This window comes from Globicephala melas, chromosome 8 (assembly GCF_963455315.2).
Source record: "Globicephala melas chromosome 8, mGloMel1.2, whole genome shotgun sequence".
NCBI lineage: Eukaryota > Metazoa > Chordata > Mammalia > Artiodactyla > Delphinidae > Globicephala > Globicephala melas.
This window is the reverse complement of record NC_083321.1, coordinates 37,185,564-37,196,821: the sequence shown is the minus strand read 5'-3', so window position 1 is coordinate 37,196,821 and position 11,258 is coordinate 37,185,564. Positions and strand designations below refer to the sequence as shown.

The following is an 11,258-nucleotide window of genomic DNA, read 5'->3' as shown; positions in this document are numbered from 1 at the left end:
AGAGGAGTATGGTCACAATTCCAACTGTTTTAATTTGCAGCTTAAATCTCATTGTAATACAAAGCAGAAATAGAGACACAGACATGGATACCAAGGGGGAAGCGGGGGTGGGATGAATTGGGAGATTGGGATTGACATATATACACAATTGATATTATGTATAAAATAGATAACTAATGAGAATCTACTGTATAGCACAGGGAACCCTACTCAATGCTTTGTGGTGACCTAAACGGGAAGGAAATCCAAAAAAGAGGAGATATATGTATACATATAGCTGATTCACCTTGCTGTACAGTAGGAACTAACACAACATTGTAAAGCAACTATACTCCAATAAAAATTTTTTAAAAAATCCTATTGTAATACATGCATATAACGCATTACCAAAGCCCACTCTTCTCTGGATGGGAGCCAGGAAGCGGAGCTGGAATAGGAAAGCGTTTGGAGAGGGCTGAGGTAACACAAATAACTCTCCCGACCCCTGCACAGGGTGCTGCAGCCTCACTGGCTTTGCTCCACTTCCCTTCCAGTTAGGAGGAAGCTTTTGGAAGGTCCAGCCAGGACCGGGCAGGCTCAGCCAGCCCTCGATGTCCCTGCCTAATTTTCTGGTCTTGGAGATCTGAGGACAGAGGGGTGGGGTGGAGGTGGGAAGCTGAGGCTGTGGTCATTGTATCAGCCTCTCCTGCTGGACCATGAGCTCCACAAGGACAGGGAAGGTCTGTTTTGTTCATGTCTGTGGTCCAGATCCAGCCTGGCCTACTGTAAGTGGTTAATAAATACCAGTTACATGAATGAATGCTTATATCTGAGTGAGGTAACTAGAGGAAGAGTCTGGTCAGGGGAGTTCATCTGTCAAGATGGGGTCTTTGAGAGGAAGAAATAGGAGGATCTGGTCTGGCCTGTTATCCTAAGACTGGTCCTTAAGGAGCTGATATTGAGGAGAGAATTACTCATTCAGGGTCCTGGGGCTTGATGAGTGGGATCTTCTAGGTGTTTTTATATTTGTTTGTTTCTCAAAAACCATCCTCCTGCTCAACCCCCAGACTCTTCTCTTTTATTGTTTCTACTTCCTCATACTAACTTCCCAACGCTGAGGAAGGAACCACCCAAATGCACAACACAGAGAGCTCAGGGTCTGGGTGGAGGTGGGGAGGGGGGAGACTGAGGTTGTTGCTGAGACAGCTGAACTTGGATGACCCCAATACAAGGACTAACTAAAACACTTGGACTTCACAGAGTTTGGAAGTCTAGAATCTTGGGTGTTGGAGGTCATCTAATCCCATACACCCCACCAAAATTATGAATCCCTCCTGAGGCATCCCTGTTATTGAACTCCATTAGGAGACCCTTGATTTGGCAGTATTACAGTTAGAGAAATCCACTCGTGTCTAAGGTCTAATGATGCCCCTGTCAGTAAACAAAGGAAACAAAGGAAAGGAAAGAGGAGTAAGAACCCATGTGTGTCGGCCCCAAGCCCAGAAGCCAAACAAAGAGCCCAGAATGTCCTTAGGGACACTGACCCACAAATTATCTCAAGACAGCATTAAAATTTAGCCCTTGGGGCTTCCCTGGTGGCACAGTGGTTGAGAATCTGCCTGCCAATGCAGGGGACACGGGTTCGAGCCCTGGTCTGGGAAGATCCCACATGCCACGGAGCAACTAGGCCTGTGCGCCACAACTACTGAGCCTGCGCGTCTGGAGCCTGTGCTCCGCAACAACAGAGGCCGCGACAGTGAGAGGCCCGCGCACCGCGATGAAGAGTGGCCCCCGCTCGCCGCAACTAGAGAAAGCCCTCGCACAGAAACGAAGACCCAACACAGCCAAAAATAAATTAATTAATTTAAAAAAATTAGCCCGAATGGAGGGTCTGGAGAGTTTTGTTAAAATCTTTGTCCTTTTCCTAAAGGCTCCAGGAGCAGACCCTGCATCCCAGGCTACATCAGCTACTCTAGGGCTCACCTGCCTGGCCCAGGAGGGGTCCAGCAGGACAGAGGCATTCTGGAACCAATGTCTTCAGAAGATGGATTACACTGGGATTTGGTACCCCTAAGTGGACTCCTGTAAGCAGAGAGAGCAGGAGAGACCTGCAGGAATGCCCTGGGCTGGGGTTGGGAGAATGGACCCTCAAAGCAGACCATAAACTGTTGGAGCACACAGTCAGGAGTGAAGGTGTGTCATTGTCCTGTGCCCTCAAAGCTTCTGACCTACTGCAATAAGGAAGCAGAACCACCATCTGTCACCTGTTCTGGAAGGAGGGAGCCAAATCACAAATACCATAGATCATTTGTGTAAACATATGCTTCTCTGGGTGTGTCTGTCGCCTCTCCTGTGAGTGGACTGGAGGTGTCAGAAATATCCTTGACATATCTGTTTACCTGTTTCCCAGTTCTCCTTCTTTACCCTTAAATGTCATGACCCCCAGGGCTTGGTCTGGTCCCTCTTCTCTACTCCCTCAAGACCTCCCTGGTTAACTGCATCCATATAGCCTTCAGAATGGCTATGGCTTTCAAATCTATACCCTCTCTTCACCTTGGTCCTGAGCTCCAGATGTGTATCCAGCTCCTCCCAAACGCCTCCACTTGGCACACACATTCAGCTCACTTCTAACAACTCACCAACTCACTCCCCCTGCATTGCTATCAGAACATCTAAACTTGTCACACCCTCCTTAGTATTTATTCACCATTGTCTGATTTTCCTCCCCAGATCTCCAAGTGGGGCAGGGGTGGGATGGGGTGGGGTGCCCCTGAGGGCTGGTTAGAAGTGTTCTGGGGATCTGGAACAGACATGTAGAAATTAGCTGAGATTCAGCAGCAGGTCAGGAATCAGGTAAACAACGGATTACGATGCCAAGTGGGGCAAACCAAGTGAGCAGAATATATCCCAGGGCAAAATCACAGCGGTCAGAGGGAGCAGGCTACTGGTGAGAAAAAGCCCCACAAGAGGAAGCAAGGCAAACCCAGAATGATGGTTGGTCACCATTTCTGTGTATCCTCCATGTGTCTGGTGTGTAAGAACTGAAAACAATCAGAGAAACTGATTTCTTTTTTTTTTTTTTAAGGAACAGAAGGCAACTGGCTTCCAGTCATCTACTATGTTAAGTCCAAACTTCCTAGCAGAACATTCAGATCCTTTCTGACCTGGCACATTCTTACGTCTCCAGGTTCACCTTTTTCACCCCCCAGCTCACTCCAGTACTACAGGCATTTCCCTGTATTCAGTGTGTCTCTTGTGCTTCTATGTACGTACGCAATTCCCTCCGTCCTATGCTGACTGAAAAAAAATGCACAACGTGAGAGTTGTGAGTTGAGTTATATGTGGGGAAAATGAGGAATATAGCCTGGGAGACAGCGTCTCAGATAGCTCTGAGGAACTGCTCCGAAGATATTGGGGGGGGTCAGTATTATATATGATTTTAGTGAAAGGACATACGTGTAATCAAGCACACATTTGGGCAGAGGGTTTCTGCGAGTCACGAGAAAGTTGTTGCTAGTCACAAGGAGCAGATGTCTCTGTTAATGATTTTAGTGCTTTTCTAGATATGAGGGATGCAAGAAATTGGGCTCATAAAATCTTCTGAAAATATCTAACTATCTGAAGCCCTGTTCTGCCAGTTTTTCCCAGAGCACAGAGGACCTCATTCCTGATCTCCACCCTGAACTCCTTTCACGGTGTGTGGAAGGTCAGTGACTGCAGTGGCTAGTGACTTTGTAGAGGCAGAAGGCAAGTGACAATTTTTAGTTGGCACCTAGACATCGTTTTCATTAGTGTCTACTCAGTGAAGACGAACTCATCTTTGTAGATTTAGCCCCAGCTTTCTCAGCTCCTCCAGGCATGCTGAATGATTCTGACATCTTTTTGATGTCACAGGAGACATATCTTCATGCCTCAATTATTTCAGTTGCCACACTCCATAATTACTGTTTACTTGCCTGCCTGAACTGAACCCTGTGAGGACAGAACCTACGTATATTTTTTTCTTTTGGCTGCACCACGCGGCCTGTGGGATCTTAGTTCCCTGAACTAAGCCTGAACTTGGCCACTGTCTGAGAAGTATCTCTTAGGTGACATTAAAGGGTTTGGCTAGAAAACTGACACATTTGCACATATCTTCTTGCCCAATTCCTCCATTTTACTGATGAAAAAACTGAGGCTCCGAAAATGGAGTGATGTGCGCAGTTATATATAGCTAGTAAGTCACAGAGGAGGAAGGACTAGTACTAAGTACAGTATTTTAACTTTTAATCCAGTGTTCTTTCCAGGCAGCACACTTTGTAGGAGTGTATGTGTGTGTGTGTGTGTGTGTGTGTGAGACAAAGCACTTGGGGCAGCAATTCTAGTCTCCCATTCTGGTAAGGTGAATCTCCCCACAGTAGAACACGCATAGTTCAACCTTGGCCACTGGGACTCTGTGTAGGAAGAGCCTGGAGGGGATGAGGGAAGGCTGGGGGTGAGCCTCAGTCCCAAGCCTTGGCTCTCACCCTTATTGCTCCTGGCTCTGAATCTCTGTTTTTCAATTCTGTCACTAGAAGAGGGCTGCTCCCTCCTCTGAGAGGGTGTCAGGTGGACAACACAGGCTTTAGGGAAAGTAGGCAGAGTCCAAAAGAAAAAAGAAGAGGCCCATTGTGGGAGGGGCTCACAGGGGATCTCAGTCTGTGGGCTTCTCCCCAGCCAGCACAAGGAGGGGTCCAGCACTAGGGTCTCAGTGTCATCATGATGCTAAAATTCCTTTATGGCTGCTAATTAGAACTAAGTAGGGCTGGTTACTCCACCCCAATTCCCAAAGCCTGACACACAGCTACTTCCCTCCTATGGCAGATCAAAGATCACCGGGCCATCCTTTAAGATGTATCTGAAATCTCCATCTCCAGGAAGACCCCTCTAGACTTAAATTTCCTGAAAGCAGCAGCCCTTGCCCTTCCCAATCCTACACATGTTGGGCTTGGGAGAAACCTTGGAGAACATCCACTCATCTTATATATGAAGAAATCAAGGCCAGAGAGGGGAAGCATGGAAGTGGCAAACCTGGGACAAAGTCCCAGTCTATTTGACTGCCTACCATTTCTCTCATGTAATTCCCATGATTCTGAACATGCTTGGTTCCAAATGTGCCTGTGTACTTTTAGTCTGTGTGACATCAACATTAATCTGCTTAAGTTGCATTTTTGGTGGAGTTAGTTCACACTCCTTTGGGTCCTTAAGTATGCTCAGGTCTGCCTGCCTATCATTCCTGGTGTGTTCTTGTGTGTGTTACAGCTGTCTCTGAGTTGTGAGAAGTGTGTGCCTAAGGGCAATTGAGTAACTGGGTTTATCATGGGTCTATAGGATGCTGCATGCCTACATATGTGTCTCTTTTTACCTTGAAGGATGTGTGTCCATCTGTGGTTGTTCGTTTTGTGTCCATGTACTTGTTTGATGCCTAAGAGTAATTGTGATCCTCTGTGTGTTTGTGCATATGTATGGGTCTATGGGCTGCTACATGTCTCTTTTCATGGTGAAAGTTGTACGTCTGCTGACCATCGTGGGTCCATTTGGATGTGGGTTTGTACACAGTGAAGGCTGTGGGTCTAATTGTAACTGTCCGTGCGGACTGCATGTTTAAAGGCTGAAGGGAATCTGTCTTTGCCTTTTATCCCCGGGTTATGAGAAAAATGTGTGTAGCCGTGTGACCTGAGCAAGAATGTGTTTGTCTCTCGGCCAATCTCCGTCCTCACCCAGGGCCTGCGGTCACGGTTACTTTCCAGGATGCCTTGGCACTGATTCCCAGACGGGCGGGACCTGCAGGGCCCCGCCTCCAGCCACCAGGGATAGGCAAGCCTCTCTACCCTTGGCAGTAGCGGCCGGGTGTGTGGGTGTGAGGGTGTGGGAGTGTGGGTGGGTGGTGGGCGGGGTCTAGCCCGCAGCCCCAGCCACCCTCACTCCTCCCGCCCCCCACCCCCGCAGCCGACTCCAGCCTGCTCATTGGCCGTGTCTGCAGTGACGTCGTGGGGATCGCAGACAAGAACCCTCAGCGCCCAGCGCGCGGGAGGTGTTGTCCATCACTGGGGCTTTGTTACGTCGTCGCCTCCTCACCTGGCTGCGGGCGCGTCCTGGCAGCTGCAGCCTGGAGCCGGGTGCCAGCTGCTGCGGCCGCCGCCTCCGCCATGGTGTCCCCGGTCACTGTGGTGAGTGTGTGAACGAGCGAGCCAGTGTCCGGCGCGGCCACAGCCCACCGGCCTGGGGACTGGGCTGCGGGAGGCCAAGCAGCCGGGGGCTGAGGAAGGGCAGGGATCCCGCGGCGGCCCGCGTCCCCAGGCGGGAGTCGGCGCTGTCACGGTCCGCCGCATCCCAAACCTCTGCACCCTTCCTCCGCGCGCCCCCAGCCGGTCGGAGGGAGGGAGGAAAACAGTGGGCACGTGACTCGGAAGCGTGACTTTGTTGATCGCTGTGTGTCTGGCGCGGGTCGGCTGGATCGCTGCCTGGGAGAGGAAGGGGACGGTAGCGGACCGCAGGCTTCTGCGTGGGCAGACCAGAGCGAGGCGTGGAAGAGGGCGGGGGAGAGCAGGAGGGTGACTGGGACCTCCTGGGAATCCTGTTCCAAATTTGTTTCCTCCCTTTCCTCATCTTATAGAGAAGTCTGGGGCGGTGCAGGGCACGCCTGTGAGTCTAAACAGCCTTGATAACGCGCTGGAGGAGAAGAGGTCGTTCTCTATTGACACCCCTTGTTCAGACTTTCTCACCTGAACCTTTGTCTCTCCCCCGCCCCCCTCCTCCTTCTAGTGCTGGGTTCTCTGTGACTATCAACACCTCCCCAGCTGCTACTGCTGTTTCTCCTTCTAGGAAACATGGGGCTGGGGGAGGGGTGTGGAGTAGATGCTTCCAAGGGCTGGCAGGTGGAGGCTGGGGAGATCTGGGGACTGTGAGGATAAGCCGTCCCCTCCTCTGCCCGTGTCCCTGCCCTGACCAGCCTGCATGGGGGAATCTCCATAGGAAGGAACTTAGTCATCTCTTCTCACTGTTCTCACCCCTGGCAGAGCCAGGGCAGGCTTAGACCCTGGACCCACCATCTGCCTCTTCCCAGCCTCCTTCATCACAGCCTGTTCAGTCCCAGGTAACCAGGGACTGAAGGTCTGAGAGTCTGAGTGTGTACCCAGAGCCCTGGGCTAGGCGGTTCACCCAGCCAGAGGCCTGTCACTTGGGGCAGAGCATGAGTATACTGGAAACCTCAGCTGCTCTGAATCACTCTCAGAGCCCCAGTACCAGAGGCCCAAGAAAAGGAGCTTCAGGGGATCACAGATTCAGAATATCTGCAGCAGCCCCCTGGTGCCTGCATGGCCTTGGACACAACCTTTCTTTAGCTGCCCTCCCCCCTAATCCGGCTGAGACCAAGTCAGCTGCTCTAACTTCCCCCTCTCAGTTCCTCATCTCCTCCCAGCCTGACTGCTGGCTTCTGATCAAAAGCTGGGAAGAGAACCTCTCCCTCCCCTTCCTGCCTCTCTTTCTGATGGGCCTGGAGTTGCTGTTATTCTCTGGGAAATGAGGCTGACTGACACCCTCTCCACCCCCCAATTCCTGAGATTGCTGGTATTTCAGGGACAGTTTTCTTGCTCCTAACTCATGGGTCCATATATCTAGGCAGCATCCCTGTCTCCTCTCCTTGCCCTTGATGGTACCTTGAGGCTGGGGCAGCTGGAGTGGAGGCTGAGTTTGCAGACTGGCCAGGGAGAGAGCCTGTGGGGGCTGAGATGGTTGACGGTGCCCACACATTCCTGGCGCTCACCTGGTGTCGCTGGGCCTGTGTCCTGGCCCTACTGCTGAGGATCACGAGTTGGCCAGTTGTGGCGTCTCTGTGATTTCCTGCTGTCTCCACTCTATTCCAGACAGCTGGGGGCTGATGCTGGCAGAGAGAGGCCAAAGGGGCTTTGGGGAAGGAGAGGGAGGGGGCAGGAAGGGAGAAGCATTGGGCTGCAGGATGGGACACTATTGCAAAGTCTGTTTTCTGTGCAGTGAGTGACTATTCTGGTCCTGCCCCGGGGCCAAGAATGGATGCAACTAGCAGGGACAGGGGAGCCCTTTCTCTTCCTAATCAATTAAGCCTCAGGGTAATGATGGGCTTGTTCACACTCTGCTGGCTGCTTGGGGCAGGCCAAACTGGGTTTCTGTGTGTCAATCCTCTCTGCTTGGGCAGTGGGCCTGTCTTTGGGGTGGATGCCTGGGCTGAGGGTGCTGGCTCTGAGCCCCGCTTTGGGCTTCTGAGCTCCCACGCTCTGAGTGCTGCCCTTGTCCTATGTCCTCCAGGTGAAGAGTGAGGGACCCAAGCTAGTGCCCTTCTTCAAAGCCACTTGTGTGTATTTTGTGCTCTGGCTGCCCTCGTCCAGCCCGTCGTGGGTCAGCGCCCTCGTCAAGTGCCTGCCCATCTTCTGCCTCTGGCTCTTCCTTCTGGCCCACGGCCTGGGATTCCTGCTGGCCCACCCCAGTGCCACCCGCATCTTTGTGGGGCTCATCTTCTCTGCTCTAGGTGATGCCTTCCTCATCTGGCAGGACCAGGGCTACTTTGTGCACGGTCAGTCATCACAGTAGCTACCTGGGAGGAATCCTGGGGTTGGGGGCTAGAGGACCCTGGGGGGCCAAGGATTTGGGAAAGGGAGGTTTTTTTAAAAAACAAGAATATGGGGAATTTGAGGGGTTCTGTGGCCAAAGACTGTTGGGGCCCCTGTCGGAGGATGACCCTGCCGGTGATATGGTGATCAGTTCTGGAGTGCCACAGGAGAGTCGGGGAGGGTATCTTTGCCTTCATGGATTTCTTCCCACCCCTGTTACTCTCAGAAGAAAGCTCCTGGGTTATCCCAAGCACTCTACTCCTACCCCCGCCTCCCGTCACTGGTTATTCACCTGAGCTTGCCTTCAACATCCCATCATCCCCTCTCACTTTTAGGTCTGCTGATGTTTGCTGTGACCCACATGTTCTATGCCTCGGCCTTTGGCATGCGGCCACTGGCTCTTCGGACAGGTCTGGTGATGGCAGTACTGTCGGGCCTGTGCTATGCCCTCCTCTACCCATGCCTCACGGGTGCCTTCACCTACCTGGTGGGGGTCTATATGGCCCTTATCAGCTTCATGGGCTGGCGGGCTGTGGCAGGGCTACAGCTGGTTGGGACTGCCTGGCGCTGGACTGAGCTGGCGGCGGGCAGCGGTGCACTGCTCTTTATTGTCTCAGACCTGACCATCGCCCTCAACAAGTTCTGCTTTCCTGTGCCCTACTCGCGGGCCCTCATCATGTCCACCTACTACGCCGCCCAGATGCTCATCGCCCTGTCAGCTGTCGAGAGCCGGGAGCCAGTGGAAGACTACAGACTGAGCAAGGCCAAATGAGGGGCCAGGTGCTCGTCACCCCTCTCTGCTCCTGGCGCTGGGGTCCAGAACCTGGGAACCTGCAAGAGCTGGATCAGGATGGCTGAAGTACCAGCCTGGGGCAGCAGGTACCACCTGTGAAATACACAAGTTTGAGGGGATAAGCAGCAAAAAGGATCTTTCTAGCAAAGCTAGTGGTCCAGGACAATGCTGAGAACTAAAAAGGGCCAGCTTGATGCTCCTTGCTGGAGCCAGAAGAAGATATCTCCCCACCTGTACCACCCCATCCAGACTGTCAGAGCCCCTCTGGAGGGCCATGGTGCTCATCCTCTCAACCTCCCCTACTTCTACTAGGTGGAAGAGTCTAACTCGCCCACTTCCAGTCTTTCTGATTTGCACAGAGTTGAGGGAGGAGGGGAGGAGTCTGTGCTGAGATGACCCACGTCCAGGGCTTGAAGCCCCTTTCACAGGCCGCTAGTTGGGAAGATTGGATGGGGTGGAGTCTCCCTTTCCCACATCTATCCTTGTTACTTGAACAATCTTAATCTCTAAGTGTTGGGTGGGAAGGTGAAGGGGTGTCTATCCAGGTAGGCAAGACTGGGGACTACTTTGGCCTGGGAGTTTGGGGTACCAAGGGTTCAAGTTGGTCCCATCTCTCAAAGGCCATCCCAGAACTCAGGCCCCACACCACCACCCTCAGACCCTATCCCCAGGGCTAGGGTGAACCACGCCAAAGGAAGGGGCCAGCCTGTGTGTGCATCTGTATGTGAGTGTTTTGTGTGTAGTCTGTCTCCCAGCCTATCTATATCTTACTCTGCCAGCTGTCTCTGACCTGCTGTGTGTCAAAGTCTTTTAGGGAGAGGGCCTCAGGGAGCTGCTGAGGGGTTGCTGAGCCTGGCTCAGAGAGCTGGGACGCCCCCCACATACACACCCACTCTCAGGTCTTTCCTCCTTGCCCCTTCTGCACTGGGAGTGAGAGGAGGGGGCTCCAGTGACACTCTAGGGTCATAAGACCCGAGGCACATTCAATGCAAGGGGAGCAAGGATGGGACAACTCCATCCTATTGCTTGTGTGAAAAAAAATAAAAAATACCCAAGGGCCATTGGCTGCTCTGCTTGTCTGCCTGTGTGGCACGTGCCTGTCTTGCAGAGGTGGGGGTGTGGGGCATGGCACCAGGGGCCCTGGATGTCCTCACAGCCTGGGTCACAGTCCTGGCCGGTGCATCTTGGCGCCAGGCTGGCTCCCTGGCTCTGTTGACACTGCTGGTTGGAGCTTGTCTTACTTGCTGGTCACGTGTGTGGGTGAGGATGTAGATCAAGAGGATGGGGGTTGGGTAGTATTTGCCACCGTCCAAACTTGACCTTGATGCACTCCCCTGTGCACAGGTGCCCAGCACCTTTGGTGACTCCTAGTTACCCAGTGTCCTCTACTGCTACCCAACTCCTCCCCTCCCCACCCCAGACCTGCCAGCTGCTCCAAGATTCCCTTCAAGCATCTCCTTTCTTCCTGGACTCTGGGCTCAGTTGAACAGCTGGGAGGAATGAGATTAGATTGTCTGGTTCATACTTTAGATTTGAAGCCCTGGCAGAATAATGTGTCACCCCACTCCAGGGACATTTGCATCTTAATGGGCAGTGCCCTGACCCAGAAGTAAAAAGGGAAGCCTTGGGTGGTGGTGAATACGCCATCAGTAGAGGGGTTGTACAGTTGTGGGGATGTGATAAAGAGACTCAAGCCCCATATGGGTGTTGAATGAACCAGTGATTTTCAAACTGGGGTTTTTACAGAGATCCCTGCTAGTGGGAGCTAGCAAAAGAATAAAGTAGAGGAGGGAGGCTCAAAGACCCCCTATCCTTGTTTCAAGTCCAGTAGGTTCTTAAGAATTTTTTTTTTTCAAGGAAGGGTTTTCTGCTGCAAAACATAA

At 52.3% G+C, this 11,258-nt stretch overlaps 1 protein-coding gene across 1 annotated transcript; it reads left to right on the top strand.

Annotated features, from left to right (window-relative positions):
• The first annotated feature begins 5,995 nt into the window (after window positions 1-5,995).
• On the top strand, window positions 5,996-11,231 carry TMEM86A (transmembrane protein 86A). Its single transcript, XM_030864910.2, has 3 exons — window positions 5,996-6,167; window positions 8,281-8,545; window positions 8,918-11,231. Exons 1-3 carry the CDS (start codon window positions 6,147-6,149, stop codon window positions 9,352-9,354), a joined length of 723 nt encoding a protein of 240 aa, XP_030720770.1. The 5' UTR covers window positions 5,996-6,146; the 3' UTR covers window positions 9,355-11,231.
• The last annotated feature ends 27 nt before the right edge of the window (window positions 11,232-11,258 follow it).

Excerpts from the sequence above, each read along its gene's own strand:
- TMEM86A (XM_030864910.2), top strand. The coding sequence starts at position 6,147 with ATGGTGTCCCCGGTCACTGTG. Across the intron at positions 6,168-8,280 it reads TGGTGTCCCCGGTCACTGTG|GTGAAGAGTGAGGGACCCAA; the intron begins GTGAGTGTGTGA and ends TATGTCCTCCAG. Across the intron at positions 8,546-8,917 it reads CCAGGGCTACTTTGTGCACG|GTCTGCTGATGTTTGCTGTG; the intron begins GTCAGTCATCAC and ends TCTCACTTTTAG.